The sequence below is a fragment of the Bombina bombina genome, chromosome 7 (assembly GCF_027579735.1).
Source record: "Bombina bombina isolate aBomBom1 chromosome 7, aBomBom1.pri, whole genome shotgun sequence".
In the NCBI taxonomy this organism is placed as follows: Eukaryota; Metazoa; Chordata; class Amphibia; order Anura; family Bombinatoridae; genus Bombina; species Bombina bombina.
Window position 1 is genome coordinate 516612080 of NC_069505.1, and position 18186 is coordinate 516630265.

At 39.3% G+C, this 18186-nt stretch overlaps 1 protein-coding gene across 1 annotated transcript in view; it reads left to right on the forward strand.

The window, feature by feature from the left end:
- LOC128666937 (cytochrome P450 2F2) overlaps positions 1-17874 on the forward strand; it is a 122877-nt gene extending 105003 nt beyond the window's left edge. The window contains exons 9-10 of the mRNA XM_053721759.1: positions 15021-15162; positions 17214-17874. Coding sequence (XP_053577734.1) covers positions 15021-15162; positions 17214-17395 — 324 coding nt within the window. The 3' untranslated portion in view covers positions 17396-17874. The remainder of the gene's footprint in view (positions 1-15020; positions 15163-17213) is intronic.
- Positions 17875-18186: the final 312 nt, after the last annotated feature.

Sequence of the window (18186 nt, forward strand, 5' to 3'; positions counted from 1 at the left end):
GAGTTTGATAACTAAGGGGAATCAGGCTCCCCACAAATACGCTGCGGAATTCCAGCGTATTTGCGGTTGACAGCTTGAAAAAATAGATGCCACAGTCTGTATGTGTGTATATATGTTTATGTATATATGTACAGTATGTGTGTATAAATGTATGTGTTCATATGTATGTCTGTATGTGTATATATACAGTCTGTGGGGGGTAGTTATCAACGCGTCTACTTTACCTGCCTTCGCCGGGTCAATACGCCCGCCTAAGCTCGCCTACCATCGCCGCCGCGGACCTGCAAAATTTTGCCTAAGTTATCAATAAAGCCGTCAAAAAGACACGCACCAAGTACGGGGTGATGAGCAGCGGATTGTGAGAGTTATCACTCATCCGATCTTGCTGCTCTTCGGCTTTTTCCCAGCTTTATTGCTAGCCTGTCACTAAGCACCCACACTAACTACACTGTTCTACCCCCTATACCGGAGCCCCTCGCAACTAAATAAAGTCATTAACCCCTAAACCGCCGCTCCCGGACCCCGCCGCCACCTACATTATACCTATTAACCCCTATCCTGCCCCCCCTATACCGTCGCCACCTATAATAAAGTTATTAACCCCTATCCTGACGATCCAGGACCTCGCCGCAACTAAATAAATAGTTTAACCCCTAAACCGCCGCCCCCGGACCCCGCCGCAACCTATATTAAACTTATTAACCCCTAATCTGCCCCCCCCCCTACACCGTCGCCACCTATAATAAATGTATTAACCCCTATCCTGCCCCCTCACACCGCCGCCACTGTAATAAAATTATTAACCCCTAAACCTAAGTCTAACACTAACCCTAAAACCCCCCTAACTTAAATATTAATTAAATAAATCTAAATAATATTTCTCTTATTAAATTAATTAATCCTATTTAAAACTAAATACTTACCTTTAAAATAAACCCTAATATAGCTACAGTATAAATAATAATTATATTGTAGTTATTTTAGGATTTATTTTTATTTTACAGGCATCTTTCAATTTATTTTAACTAGGTACAATAGCTATTAAATAGTTATTAACTATTTAATAGCTACCTAGCTTAAAAAAAAGAGAAATTTACCTGTAAAATAAAAACTAACCTAAGTTACAATTACACCTAACACTACACTATACTTTAATACATTATTCCTATTTAAAACTAAATACTTACCTGTAAAATAAACCCTAAGATAGCTACAATATAATTAATAATTACATTGTAGCTATTTTAGGATTTATATTTATTTTACAGGTAACTTTGTATTTATTTTAGCTAGTTAGAATAGTTATTAAATAGTTATTAACTATTTAATAACTACCTAGCTAAAAGAAATACAAAATCACCTGTAAAATAAATCCTAACCTAAGTTACAATTAAACCTAACACTACACTATCATTAAATTCATTAAACAAATTAGCTACAAATAACTACAATTAAATACAATTAAATAAACTAACTAAAGTACAAAAAATAAAAAAGCTAAGTTACAAAAAATAAAAAAAATAAGTTACAAACATTTAAAAAATATTACAACAATTTTAAGATACTTACACCTAATCTAAGCCCCCTAATAAAATAACAAAGCCCCCCAAAATAAAAAATTCCCTACCCTATTCTAAATTAAAAAGTTCAAAGCTCTTTTACCTTACCAGCCCTTAAAAGGGCCTTTTGCGGGGCATGCCCCAAAGAATTCAGCTCTTTTGCCTGTAAAAGAAAAATACAACCCCCCCAACATTAAAACCCACCACCCACATACCTATCTAACCCAAACCCCCCTTAAAAAAACCTAACACTACCCCCCTGAAGATCATCCTACCTTGAGTTGTCTTCAGCCAGCCGACCATCGATGGAACCGAAGAGGAGATCTGGAGCGGCAGAAGTCATCATCCAGGCGGCGCTGAAGAAATCTTCCATCCGGGCAATGTCATCTTCCAAGCGGCGTCTTCAATCTTCATCCATCCGGAGCGGAGCCATCTTCAGACGAGTCGACTCGGAGCCATCCTCTTCTTCCCGACGACTACCGACGAATGGATATTCCTTTAAGGGACGTCATCCAAGATGGCGTCCCTTCAATTCCGATTGGCTGATAGGATTCTATCAGCCAATCGGAATTAAGGTAGGAAAAATCTGATTGGCTGATTGAATCAGCCAATCGGATTGAACTTCAATCTGATTGGCTGATTCAATCAGCCAATCAGATTTTTCCTACCTTAATTCCGATTTGCTGATAGGATTCTATCAGCCAATCGGAATTGAAGGGACGTCATCCAAGAAGGAATATCCATTCGTCGGTAGTCGTCGGGAAGAAGAGGATGGCTCCGCGTCGGCTCATCTGAAGATGGCTCCGCTCCGGATGGATGAAGATTGAAGACGCCGCTTGGAAAATGACATCGCCCGGATGGAAAATTTCTCCAGCGCCGCCTGGATGATGACTTCATCGGATGGAAGATTCCATCAGCCAATCAGAATTTTCCTACCTTAATTCCGATTGGCTGATAGAATCCCTTAAAGGAACCGTCATTCGTCGGGAAGTCGTCGGTGAAGATGGATGTTCCGCGTCGGCGGGATGAACATTGATCCGGAAGAAAGAAGATTGAAGATGCCGTTGATAGAAGACTTCAGCCGGATCATGGACCTCTTCAGCTCCCGCTTGGATGAAGACTTCAGCCGGATCATGGACATCTTCAGCCCCCCGCTTGGGCTTGGATCAAGACATCGGAGGAGCTCTTCTGGATCGATCGGTGAACCTGGTATGGTGAAGATAAGGTAGGAAGATCTTCAGGGGCTTAGTGTTAGGTTTATTTAAGGGGGGTTTGGGTTAGATTAGGGGTATGTGGGTGGTGGGTTGTAATGTTGGGGGGGTATTGTATGTGTTTTTTTTACAGGCAAAAGAGCTGAATTCTTTGGGGCATGCCCCGCAAAGGGCCCTGTTCAGGGCTGGTAAGGTAAAAGAGCTTTGAACTTTTGTAATTTAGAATAGGGTAGGGCATTTTTTTTATTTTGGGGGTCTTTGTTATTTTATTAGGGGGCTTAGAGTAGGTGTAATTAGTTTAAAACTGTTGTAATATTTTTCTGATGTTTGTAAATATTTTTTTATTTTTTGTAACTTAGTTCTTTTTTATTTTTTGTACTTTAGTTAGTTTATTTCATTGTATTTATTTGTAGATATTGTATTTAATTAATGTATTGATAGTGTAGTGTTAGGTTTAATTGTAGGTAATTGTAACTTAGGTTAGGATTTATTTTACAGGTAATTTTGTAATTATTTTAACTATTTTAGCTATTAAATAGTTCTTAACTATTTAATAGCTATTGTACCTGGTTAAAATAAATACAAAGTTACCTGTAAAATAAATATAAATCCTAAAATAGCTACAATTTAATTATAATTTATATTGTAGCTATATTAGGGTTTATTTTACAGGTAAGTATTTAGCTTTAAATAGGAATAATTTATTTAATAAGAGTTAATTTATTTCGTTAGATTTAAATTATATTTAACTTAGGGGGGTGTTAGGGTTAGACTTAGCTTTAGGGGTTAATACATTTATTAGAATAGCGGTGAGCTCCAGTCGGCAGATTAGGGGTTAATGTTTGAAGTTTGTTGTCGGCGATGTTAGGGAGGGCAGATTAGGGGTTAATACTATTTATTATAGGGTTAGTGAGGCGGATTAGGGGTTAATAACTTTATTATAATAGCGGTGCGGTCCGCTCGGCAGATTAGGGGTTAATAAGTGTAGGCAGGTGGAGGCGACGTTGTGGGGGGCAGATTAGGGGTTAATAAATATAATATAGGGGTCGGCGGTGTTAGGGGCACATAGGGATAATGTAAATAGCGGCGGTTTACGGAGCGGCAGATTAGGGGTTAATAATAATATGCAGGGGTCAGCGATAGCGGGGGCGGCAGAATAGGGGTTAATAAGTGTAAGGTTAGGGGTGTTTAGACTCGGGGTACATGTTAGAGTGTTAGGTGCAGACGTAGGAAGTGTTTCCCCATAACAAACAATGGGGCTGCGTTAGGAGCTAAACGTGGCTTTTTTGCAGGTGTTAAGTTTTTTTTCAGCTCAAACAGCCCCATTGTTTTCTATGGGGGAATCGTGCACGAGCACGTTTTTGAAGCTGGCTGCGTCCGTAAGCACCGCTGGTATCGAGAGTTGAAGTTGCGTTAAATATGCTCTACGCTCCTTTTTTGGAGCCTAACGCAGCCATTCTGTGAACTCTCAATACCAGCGGTATTTAAAAGGTGCGGCCAGAAAAAAGCACGCGTAGCTAACGCACCCCTTTGGCCGCAGAACTCTAAATCTAGGCGTTAGCTTTTTTATTTTTTGTACTTTAGTTAGTTTATTTAATTGTATTTAATTGTAGTTATTTGTAGCTAATTTGTTTAATTTAATGATAGTGTAGTGTTAGGTTTAATTGTAACTTAGGTTAGGATTTATTTTACAGGTGATTTTGTATTTCTTTTAGCTAGGTAGTTATTAAATAGTTAATAACTATTTAATAACTATTCTAACTAGCTAAAATAAATACAAAGTTACCTGTAAAATAAATATAAATCCTAAAATAGCTACAATGTAATTATTAATTATATTGTAGCTATCTTAAGGTTTATTTTACAGGTAAGTATTTAGTTTTAAATAGGAATAATTTATTAAAGTATAGTGAAGTGTTATGTGTAATTGTAACTTAGGTTAGTTTTTATTTTACAGGTAAATTTCTCTTTATTTTAGCTAGGTAGCTATTAAATAGTTTATAACTATTTAATAGCTATTGTACCTAGTTAAAATAAATTGAAAGTTACCTGTAAAATAAATATAAATCCTAAAATAGCTACAATATAATTATTATTTATATTGTAGCTATATTAGGGTTTATTTTAAAGGTAAGTATTTAGTTTTAAATAGGATTAATTTATATAATAAGAGAAATATTATTTAGATTTATTTAATTAATATTTAAGTTAGGGGGGTGTTAGGGTTAGGGATAGACTTAGGTTTAGGGGTTAATAATTTTATTACAGTGGCGGCGGTGTAGTGGGGGGCAGGATAGGGGTTAATAAATTTATTATAGGTGGCGACGGTATAGGGGGGGCAGGATATGGGGTTAATAGGTATGTAGGTGGCGGCGGGGTCTGGGAGTGGCGGTTTATGGGTTAATACATATATTATAGTTGCGGCGGGGACCGGGAGCGCCGGTTTAGGGGTTAACATATTTATTATAGCTTGCAGTGGGCTCCGGGAGAGGCGGTTTATGGGGTTAATCAGTTTATTAGATTGGCGGTGGGCTCCGGGAGCGGTGGTTTAGGGGGTAATAACTTAGTTGCGGCAGTGTAGGGGGGACAGATTAGGGGTATTTAGACTCAGGGTACATGTTAGGGTGTTAGGTGTAGACAGCTCCCATAGGAATCAATGGGATGTCTGGCAGCAGCGAACATGAACTTTCGCTATGGTCAGACTCCCATTGATTTCTATGGGATCCGCTGCCTCTAGGGCGGCGGTTTGAAAACCAGGTACGCTGGGCCGGAAAAGTGCCGAGCGTACCTGCTAGTTTTTTGATAACTAGCAAAAGTAGTCAAATTGTGCTGAACTTGTGTTCGGAACATCTGGAGTGACGTAAGAATCGATCTGTGTCGGACTGAGTCCGGGGGATCGTAGCTTACGTCACAAAATTCTACTTTTGCCGGTATCTAGGGCTTGATAACTTCCAGCGTATTTGAGGTTGACGGCTTGATAACTACCCCCCTGTATGTCTGTATGTGTGTATATATGTGTATGTATATATGTACAGTATGTGAGTGTACATATGTATGATTATGTACAGTATTTGTATTTAGGGGTGAAACTAACATTGGTGCAGCAGGTGGAGTGGTACCAGGGCCCAAGTGTTGGAAGGGGCCCATAGCAACCAGTCTATATATAAGCAAATGCAGAACGTGTACAATCCTAATGCAGGGGAGCCTTTTAATAGTACAGGTTGGAGGTCTTTCTATCCTCAAAATGTATATGGAGCAGCATGTATATTAGTGCTATTTCTTACTACTGAGTTACCTTTGGGGGGGCCCAAAACAAATTGCATCTGGGCCCTTTTTTGTGTAGGTCTGCTAGTGTTTGTATGTGTGTACATATGTATGTACAGGGTTATTATAGTTATAAACAATCAGGTTAACACGCAAGAATTTGATGTGATAACAGACATTCTGTATTATTATAGATAAAATAATTATCTATAGCTACTTAAAGTGATAGGAAAGTCAAATTTAAATTTGCATGATTCAGATAGAGCAGGTCATTTTAAGACACTTTTAAATTCACTTCTATTTTAAAATGTGCTTTGGTCTCTTGGTATCCCTTGTTGAAAAAGAATACGCACATATCCTACACTAGTGGGTGCTGCTGCTAATTGGTGCCTGCACACATTTGTATTTTGTGATTGGCTGACTAGATGTGTTCATCTTGCAGCCAGTAGTGCAATGCTGAAAGTTTCTTCAGCAAAGGATAACAAGAGAACAACGCAAATTTGATCATGGAAGTAAATTGGAAAGTTGTTTAAAATTGTATGTTCTATCCAAATCATGAAATGAAATGTTGGGGTTTCCTGTACCTTTAACACAACACCAGGTCCATAGCATTTTGATAAGAAGCAGTATTGGCAGGGTATATACCTGTAATATATTCTGGGAGAGGGGCGGTAAATTGTGTCTTTGCCTGTGTAGCCAAAAATCCTAGCACCGGCCCTGCTTTCATCCCCCACTTTCTCCTTCCCTGTCTCTTCTCTTTCTCTCCTCTCTCTTATTCTTTTTCTCTCTCCTTTCATATATCTCTTCTCTTTTTCTGTAATTTCTCTTTTCTTCTCACTATCTCTACTTCTCTCTCTCTTCTTTCCTTTTCTTTGTCTCCTCTCTCTTTCTCTATATCTGTAGTCTCTCAATCTGATGTTTCCTTCTGTCTATATTTCTTCTCTCTCTTTCTCTTTTTGTATTGCACCTCCTCTCTCTCTGTGTCTCTCATATTTTTCTTATTTTTGATATTGTTTTTCTTCTGTTCTCTTGTTTTCTTCTTTTTCTCTCCTTTATTTTGCCTCCTCTCTCTCCTTCCCTCATTCCTTGCCCTCCCTCTCTCCCCTTTCCTTCTTTACATCTACTATCAATCTGCTGCCCTTCTTTATCTCTCTACCTGCTCCCTTTATCATTTATAGCTCAATATCAATACTGTGGGGCCATAGCCCATATTGTGCCTAATGCACCTGTTTCCACGCGAGCCTTCAGGCTCTCCAGAAACAGGAGTTAAGAAGCAGTGGTCTTAAGACGGCTGCTCCTTAACCCATACGCCACCTCTGAGGTGGCGGACATCAATCCGCACGATCTCATGCGATCGGGTTGATTGACACCCCCTGCTAGTGGCGTATGCTGTCGGCATTTATCGATGTCTGGTGGGCATGATTCATTACAGCGGATCATGTCTACCAGACACTTGATAAATTGGCCCCTATGACTCAATCTTCTCACTCTCTCACACCCAGTCCTCTCTCTTACCTACCATCTGCTTTCTCTCTCTCTATCTCTTTGTTTCCTTTTTTATTTTGTTTGCCTTCATTCATGCCTTGGTTTTCTCACTCTGTCCATTCCCTCCCTCTTCTATCTTTCGTTCTGTATACCTTTGATTTATCTCTACATTATTGCGCTCTTGCCAGTATTTCTTTTAATAAAAATTAAATTCTCAGAATCAGGTGGATTACAAGTTATGGGCGCAACAGGGTGCAAAACGAACACAACAAAAGTTGCGTTATTTCAGTCTCCATTGCGCTGCCATTACAAGTTTTCAAACAGCCGCCTTGTACGTGCGATATGGTGGTGATAAACTCCATACCGCACAAAATCCAAACGCTGTTTTGACGTGCTCATGCACACTTTCCCCATAGACATCCATTGGGAGAGAGTGTTAGAAAAAAACCTTAACACCTGCAATCGCGGAATGAAAAGCTCCGTAATGCAGCCCTATTGATGTCTATGGGGGAAAAAAAGTTATGTTTAAACCTAACACCCTAACATAAAAACCACATCTAAACACCCCTAATCTGCCACCCCTGACATCGCCGACACTATGAAAATTCATTAACCCCTATTCTGCCACTCGCCGCCACCGCCGCCACAAAATAAACCTATTAACCCCTAAACTGAGCTTCTGAAACTCTATTGGCCGTTCAAATGCCCATACAAATGCCCTTTTCAGGGCAATGGGTAGCTTAGGTTTTTGTTAGGGTTAGGTTTATTATTTTGGGGGGTTGGTTGGGTGGTGGGTTTTACTGTTGGGAGGTCTTTGTGTTTTTTAAACAGGTAAAAGAGCTGATTTATATTGGTAGTTTATTGTAGGCTAAGGTTTTTTTTTTATTTTGGGTGGGCTTTTTTATTTTTATAGGGCTATTAGATTAGGTGTAATTCTTTTTTTATTTTTGATAATTTGCGGCTAGATTACAAGTTTTGCTTTATGAGGGGTGCGGTACTAACTTGCACGTTATTGTCACCGCTCACTTCCCTACAGCGCTGGTATTAAAGGTTTTTATAAACCCGGCGTTATTAGGCAAGAAGTGAGCATAGAGCAACATTGTACTCCATATCGCACTCCAATACCAGCGCTGCTTAAGTCAGCGGTGAGCTGGTTGTATGTGCTCATGCACGATTTCCCCATAGACATCAATGGGGAGAGACGGCTGAGAAAAAGTCTAACACCTGCCAAATAGTGATGTCGCAAACCTAAAAATTTGGGTTCGCGAACTGCGAACGCAACTCCCTCAAAAGTTCGCGAACCGGCGAACCCCCTTAGACTTCAATGGGCAGGCGAATTTTAAAACCCACAGGGACTCTTTCTGGCCACAATAGTGATGGGAAAGTTGTTTCAAGGGGACTAACACCTGGACTGTGGCGTGCCGGAGGGGGATCCATGGCAAAACTCCCATAGAAAATTACATAGTTGATGCAGAGTCTGGTTTTAATCCATAAAGGGCATAAATCACCTAACATTCCTAAATTGTTTGGAATAACGTGCTTTAAAACATCAGGTATGATGTTGTATCGATCAGGTAGTGTAAGGGTTACGCCCGCTTCACAGTGACAGACCAAACTCCCGCAGCGGGTACATCATCATCATCATCACACCGTACGTCCATGTGTGTAATGCTGCCTGACTGAGACATATCCCTGTTATCTACGTCCTCTGGCAATAATGGTTGCACATCACTTATTTCTTCCAACTAATGTGTAAATAACTCCTCTGACAGATCAAGTGAAGCGGCTGTGGTGCTAGTGTTGGTGGTGGCGGCAGGCGGGCGAGTGGTAACTTGAGAGGTGTTGCCCCAAGACAAGCTGGAGGAGGATGGTGCGTCAAGGTTCGGAGCGGAAGCTATAGAAGATTGGGTGTCCTGTGTTAAAAAGTCAACTATGTCCTCAGAACTTTTCGAGTTCATGGTACGTGGCCTCTGAACACTGGGCATTATTCTAGGGCCAAAGGGAATCACAGCACCACAACCACGTAGGCACCTGCAGGGTGGCCTGCCTCTGCCTGTCATTTATTTTTAATGTACACTTACACTACTATTAAACAAGATATGAGTGGTGCCACTGGGCAAGTGGGCACAGTATAGGCTGTGAGCCTGACACAAAAAAGCAGACTGATGTTTCACAGTCCAAAAAGTTTTTATTTTTTTAAATGTACACTTACACTACTATTAAACAAGATATGAGTGGTGGCACTGGGCAAGTGGGCACAGTATACGCTGTGAGCCTGACACAAAAAAGCAGACTGATATTTCACAGTCCAAAATTTTTTTATTTTTTTTAATGTACACTTACACTACTATTAAACAAGATATGAGTGGTGGCACTGGGCAAGTGGGCACAGTATACGCTGTGAGCCTGACACAAAAAAGCAGACTGATGTTTCACAGTCCAAAAAGTTTTTTTTTTTAAATGTACAATTACACTACTATTAAACAAGATATGAGTGGTGGCACTGGGCAAGTGGGCACAGTATACTCTGTGGCCTGACACAAAAAAGCAGACTGATGTTTGACAGTCCAAAAAGTTTTTTTGTTTTTTTTTAAATGTACACTTACACTACTATTAAACAAGATATGAGTGGTGGCACTGGGCAAGTGGGCACAGTGTCGCTGTGAGCCTGGCACACACGCTGGCAGGCAGGTAACTGCAATTAGATTACACTAGCAGACTGATGTTTCACAGTCAATAAAGTTTTTTTTTTAAATTTACACTACTGTTACACCAGATATGAGTGGTGGCACTGGGCAAGTGGGCCTTGCACACACGCTGGCAGGCAGGCAACTGCAATTAGATTACACACGCAGACTGATGTTTCACAGTCAAAAAAGTTTTTTTTTATATAATTTACACTACTGTTACACCAGATATGAGTGGTGGCACTGGGCAAGTGGCTTGGCAGGCAGGCAACTGCAATTAGATTACACAAGCAGACTGATGTTTCACAGTCAAAAAAGTTTGTTTTTTAAATTTACACTATTGTTACACCAGATATGAGTGGTGGCACTGGGCAAGTGGGCCTGGCACACACGCTGGCAGGCAGGCAACTGCAATTAGATTACACTAGCAGACTGATGTTTCACAGTCAAAAAAGTTATTTGTTTTTTTTAAATTTACACTACTGTTACACCAGATATGAGTGGTGGCACTGGGCAAGTGGGCCTGGCACACACGCTGGCAGGCAGGCAACTGCAATTAGATTACACACGCAGACTGATGTTTCACAGTCAAAAAAGTTTTTTTTTATATAATTTACACTACTGTTACACCAGATATGAGTGGTGGCACTGGGCAAGTGGCTTGGCAGGCAGGCAACTGCAATTAGATTACACAGGAAAAAAAAAAACAGACTGATGTTCTAGCCCTAAAAAGGGCTTTTTGGGGTGCTGTCCTTACAGCAGAGATCAGATGAGTCCTTCAGGACTGTAGAGGACACTGAATACACTAGCCTAGCTATCAATTTCCCTATTAAATCAGCAGCAGCTACACTGTCCCTCCTCTCGCTAAGAATGCAGCTTCCAAATGAATCTAAAATGGATGCTGTCCAGGAAGTGGGAGGGTCTGGGAGGGAGTGTCTGCCGCTGATTGGCTGTAATGTGTCTGCTGACTGTGAGGTAGAGGGTCAAAGTTTACTTAATGATGACGAATAGGGGGCGGATCGAACATCGCATATGTTCGCCCGCCGCGGCGAATGCAAACATGCTATGTTCGCCGGGAACTATTCGCCGGCGAACTATTTGTGACATCACTACTGCCAAAAAGCAGCGTAAAGCTCAGTAATGCAGCCCCATTGATTCCTATGGGGAAACTACATTTATGTTTACACCTAACACCCTAACATGAACCCCCGAGTCTAAAAATCCCTAATCTTACACTTATTAACCCCTAATCTGCCACCCCCGACATAGCTGACACCTACATTATACTTATTAACCCCTAATCTGCCACCCCCGACATCGCTGCCACCCACATTATACTTATGAACCTCTAATCTGCTGCCCCCAACATCGCCAACACCTACATAATGTTATTAACCCCTAATCTGCCATCCCCAACGTCGTTGCCACTATAATAAACATATTAACCCTTAAAACGCTGTACTCCCGCATCGCAAACTAGTTAAATATTATTAACCCCTAATCTGCCGCCCCTAACATCGCCGCCACTATACTAAATTTATTAACCCCTAAACCTAAGTCTAACCCTAACACCCCCTAACTTAAATATAATTAAAATAAATATAAATAAAACCTGCTATCATTACCTAAATTATTCCTATTTAAAACTAAATACTTACCTATAAAATAAACCCTAAGCTAGCTACAATATAACTAATAGTTACATTGTAGCTAGCTTAGGGTTTATTTTTATTTTACAGGCAAGTTTGTATTTATTTTAACTAGGTAGAATAGTTACTAAATAGTTATTAACTATTTAATAACTACCTAGCTAAAATAAATACAAATGTACCTGTAAAATAAAACCTAACCTAAGTTACACTAACACCTAACCTTACACTACAATTAAATCAATTACCTAAATTAAATACAATTAACTAAATTAAATACAATTAGCTAAATTACAAAAAAACCCCACTAAATTACAGAAAATAAAAAACAAATTACAAGATCTTTAAACTAATTACACCTAATCTAATAGCCCTATCAAAATAAAAAAAGCCCACCCAAAATAAAAAAAAAACCTAGCCTAAACTAAACTACCAATACCCCTTAAAAGGGCCTTTTGCGGGGCATTGCCCCAAAGAAATCAGCTCTTTTACCTGAAAAAAAATACAAACAACCCCCCAACAGTAAAACCCACCACCCACACAACCAACCCCCCCAAATAAAACCCTAACTAAAAAAACCAAAGCTCCCCATTGCTCTGAAAAGGACATTTGGATGGGCATTGCCCTTAAAAGGGCATTTAGCTCTATTGCGGCCCAAAACCCTAGCCTAAAAATAAAACCCACTCAATAAACCCTTAAAAAAACCTAACACTAACCCCCTGAAGATCCACTTTCAGTTTTGAAGATCCGACATCCATCCTCAATGAAGCCGGGAGAATTCCTCATCGAAGCCGGGAGAAGTCTTCATCCAAGCCAGGAGAAGTCGTCCTCCAGACAGGCAGAAGTCTTCATCCAGACGGAATCTTCTATCTTCATCCATCCAGCGCGGAGCGGGTCCATCTTCAAGACATCCTGCGCGGAGCATTCTCTTCCAATGACGACTACCCGACGAATGAATGTACCTTTAAGTGACGTCATCCAAGATGGCGTCCCTTAGATTCCTATTGTCTGATAGAATTCTATTAGCCAATCTGAATTAAGGTTGAAAAAATCCTATTGGCTGATGCAATCTTTTGCTGCCTAAAATAACATTAATATTAATATTTTTATTAATGACTTGGCACAAGGATTAAATAGCAACAATACAAAGTTGTGTAAGGCCATTAGGTCAGTGCAGGATGACATTGCTTTACAAGGGGATCTACAAAAATTAGAAGAATGGGCAGTTAAATGAAAAATTAGATTTAATACTAGAAAATACAAGGTTCTACATTTTGGTAAGTAAAAATAAGCAGCCAACCTATTATTTAAATGGAACTAGACTTAGCAAAACAGAAGAGGAAAGTGATTTTGGAGTACTTATAGATAACAATCTAAAGATGGGCACAAAATGCAGGGCAGTGGCTTCTAAGGCGAATAAGATACTAGCATGTACTTAAAGAAGCATTGATGCAAGGGAGGAAAGCAAAATTCTGTCACTATATAAATCACTGGTAAGACCTTGAGTATCTCCATGCAGTGCCGGGGACCAATCTAAAAAAAAACAGACTTAAAAAATGTTCAGAGAAGGGCCAAAAAACTAATAAGTGGAATGGAACATTTAAGCTATGAGGAGAGGCTAGCCAAACTGGGCGACATTATAACTTTATTTAAATGTATTCAAGGCACATATACGGAGATGGCGGAAGCTCTGTTTAGTCCAAGAAAATTGTTTGTGACAAGAGATCACAATTTAAGGCTGGAGGAAAGGAGACTTAGGGGTCAATTTATTAATGTGCGAGCAGACATGATACGATGTAGTGTATCATGTCCGCCGCACATTGATAAATGCGCTGTCAGCATGTATCATTGCACCAGCAGTTCTTGTGAACTGCTGGTGCAATGCCGCCCCCCTGCAGATTTGCGACCAATCGACCGCTAGCAGGGGGAGTCAATAAACCTGATCGTATTCAATCAGGTTAATTTCTTTACACCGCCTCAGAGCAGGCGGACAGGTTATGGAGCAGTGGTCTTTAGGCTCACCGGAAACAAGGGGCATCAAGCTCCATACAGATCTTGATAAATTGAACCCTTAATTTCTAGTAGCATAAAGTTTTTTTCACTGTAAGAGCAATCAAATTGTGGAACTCATTACCTAAGGAGGTAGTAAATGCTAATACCTTAGATACATTTAAAAATGGTTTAGATTTCTGGCTAGAAACAGAATTATGGGATATGATTGCTTGTGTTAAAAGGGTTACCATTTTTAATTGGATTAATTTAAGTTCAACTGGAGCTTTTAGTGTATATTAAGATTTCTTTAGGTTAAACTTGATGGACCTCTGTCTTTTTTCAATCTCATCTTCTATGACCTATCACTAAACCCCAAAGATTTTACTCATTAAAGTTGAATCCGGTTCCTACATGGTGGTCCATCTTCATCCCAGCGTCGGTCTTCTATCTTCATCCATCTTCTTTTCAGTGTGCTGCAGGTGTTCGCATGAAAAGGACATTGGCAATGGAGGATCAGAAGAAAAAAAATTGGATGAAGATAGAAGAGCACCACCACCGCTGGGATGACATACACATAAATACTGTATATACAGTGAATTGACATGTGCATGTGCCAAAAATATACATACACACAAATACTGTATATACAGTGAATTGACATGTGCATGTGCCAAAAATATACATACACACAAATACTGTATATACAGTGAATTGACATGTGCATGTGCCAAAAATATACATACACACAAATACTGTATATACAGTGAATTGACATGTGCATGTGCCAAAAATATACATACAAATAAACAATAGTTTGTTTCAAAAAAACAAACCAAAAATTCAGCATGGCCAAATTTAGTTGATAAGGTCGTTCTTTTTGTCTGAATATTAGTGCAATAATTCATACAGAAAAATCAAAGGAAAGCTTGAAAATTGTCAAAAAATTATACTACTTATTTGAAATTCAAAGTGAGCATTGCCCTATTTTTTTATTATGAAATTGTTAATTGTGCAGTTCGACTATATCTAAATGAAAATCTGTATTTTGTCTTGTTTTATAATGAGACATAAAAGCATATTTAAAAAAAAAATAAAAAAAATTGTCCAACTCTTACATTTTTTAGGAAGCCTCTTTTGATTTGTTTTTCAGCCAGTTTTATTTATCTTTTCCAGGGAACTTATGTAATCCCTTTCTTGTCCTCTGCACTTTATGACCCCACCCAGTTTAAGACACCTAACAAATTTGATCCTCACAACTTTCTGGATGAAAATGGCTGCTTTAAGAAGAATGATGCTCTCATTCCTTTTTCTATTGGTAAGAAACAATATATGACAGTGACACAATATATTGATGACATTCCATTAAACTGATTATACAATAATGGAGACAAATAGGAATAATAGAGGAAAAAGTAAAGTAGTTTTTTTATTTTATTTTTTGATGGAAGATTATTAAATAGCAGCAAAATCTAGATACAATAATACAGACAGACAGATAGATATAGACAGACAGAAACATAGACAAACAGACAGATACAGTATCCCACAAAAGTGAGTACATCCTTCACATTTTTGTAAATATTTTATTATATCTTTTCATGTGACAACACTGAAGAAATGACACTTTGCTATAATGTAAAGTAGTAAGTGTACAGCCTGTATAACAGTGTAAATTTGCTATCCCCTCAAAATCACTCAACACACAGCCATTAATGTCTAAACCATTGGCAAAAAAGTGAGTACACCCCTAAGTGGAAATGTCCAAATTGGGCACAATTAGCCATTTTCCCTCCCCGGTGTCATGTGACTCATTAGTGTTACAAAGTCTCAGGTGTGAATGGAGAACAGGTGTGTTAAATTTGGTGTTATCGCTCTCACACTCTCTCATACATCTGAAAAAAAGAATTGTTGCTCTACATAAAGATTGCCTAGGCTATAAGAAGATTGCCAAGAACCTGAAACTGAGCTGCAGCACTGTGGGCAAGACCATACAGCGGTTTCACAGGACAGGTTCCACTCAGAACAGGTCTTGCCGTGGCCGACCAAAGAAGTTGAGTGCACATGCTCAGTATCATATCCAGAGGTTGTCTTTGGGAAATAGACACATGAGTGCTGCCAACATTGCTGCAGAGAAAGAAGGGGTGGGAGGGTCAGCCTGTCAGTGCTCAGGCCATACTGCATCAAATTGGTCTGCATGGCTGTCGTCCCAGAAGGAAGCCTCTTCTAAAGATGATGCACAAGAAAGCCTGCAATCAGTTTGCTGGAGACAGACTTAGGACATGGATTACTGGAACCATGTCCTGTGGTCCGATGAGACCAAGATACATTTATTTGGTTCAGTTGGTGTCAAGGGTGTGTGGTGCCAACGAGGTGAGGAGTACAAAAAAAGTGTGTCTTGCCTACAGTCAAGCATGGTGGTGGGAGTGTCATGGTTTGGGCCTGCATGAGTGCTGCCGGCACTAGGAAGCTACAGTTCATTGAGGGAACCATGAATGCCAACATGTACTGTGACATACTGAAGCAGAGCATGATCCCCTCCCTTTGGAGACTGGGCCACAGGGCAGTATACCTCCAAGATGACCACTGCCTTGCTAAAGAAGCTGAGGTTAAAGGTGATGGACTGGCCAAGCATGTCTCCAGACCTAAACCCTATTGAGCATCTGTGGGGCATCCTCAAACGGAAGGGGGGGGAGTGCAAGGTCTCTAACATCCACCAGCTCTGTGATGTCGTCATGGAGGAGTGGAAGAGGACTCCAGTGGCAACCTGTGAAGCTCTGGTGAACTCTATGCCCAAGAGTGTTAAGGCAGTGCTGGAAAATTATGGTAGCCACACATAATATTGACACTTTGGGCCCAGTTTGGATATTTCCACTTAGGGGTGTACTCACTTTTGTTGCCAACGGTTTAGACATTAATGGCTGTGTGTTGAGTTATTTTGAGGGGACAGCAAATTTACACTGTTATGCAGGCTATACACTCACTACTTTACATTGTAGCAAAGTGTCATTTCTTCAGTGTTTTCACTTGAAAAGGTATAATATATATTTACAAAAATGTAAATGGTGAACTTACTTTTGTGGGATACTGTAGATAGATAGATGATGATGATAGATAGATAGAATTATCTGTTAGACAGGCAGATGGAAATACAGACAGAAAGACAGACAGAAAGAAAGCCAAACAGACATATGGAAAGACAGTGAGACAGATATATAGACAGACAGAGATAATTAGACACACCAACAGTGATGGACAGACAGACTGGCTGATAGATGGCACACAAACAGATAGGATCGGTACACATACCACATTTAGGTTCCTTTCCAACTGACCTGTAACCCCTTTCTCCTCCATCCACCCCTGCAGGTAAACGGATATGCCCTGGTGAGAGTCTAGCAAGGATGGAGCTTTTTATTTACTTCACAAACCTGCTGCAAAAATTCAACTTCAAGCCAGTTATCAGCAAGGATGAGATTAGCCTCAAATCCACGGGGAGTGGCTTGGGCAATATCCCCATGAAATATCAGTGCTGTATCATACCTCGTTAGATTTTATACAGAGAGATATGTTGAATCAAAATTGATCATTTTAATGGAATTCACAGATTTTGAAGCACATAATTTGCAAATTCCATAAATATCGCTTCAGGCTAGACATAGAGAGGAAACTCTCAAGTTCATGTCTTTTTATTTAATCCAAAATAAATCATAGTCCTACGGATATTTACTGCGGAAGTCTCATAGAGACACATATATATTTTATATTAAGAAGCTCTAGTTTAAATGTATCTTGTCTTTCCATCGTAAACATTATTTTTCAAAAGAGCATAACTATGGACTGAAAAGTAAACATTCATAATCACTTTAAAATGTCAACATTCCCAGTGAATTTGTTAAGCGTTTTTTATATGTCTGTATTTAAAAAAAAAGGTTCCGTTTAAAAAAAAAAAAAAAAAAAAAGCATTGGCATCATAGTTAGATTACAAATAAGGGGTCAAAATAAATAATGAAAGTATATTGCAAAGAAATGTTTGCTTGTTTGTTTTTAACTATGGCTACAGTTTAGATTTTATATATTTTTTATTATGTTGACATATAAATATTTATCTTAGATCATATTCTGCAGCACAGATAAGCAAGCATTGCTCTGGCTAAATACGGACAAGAATATTTTATTTTATTTAATTATCAAAATTGAAGAGGGGATCCAATAATTATTGTAGTTATGTCCCTGACCCTGCATACTCTTTTAAAGCTATCAAAGCACCATTAAATTCAGTAGAACTGTAAAATGCACGGTTGTGCAGTAAAAAGATACTGCAATAGCACTGAATTCCAAA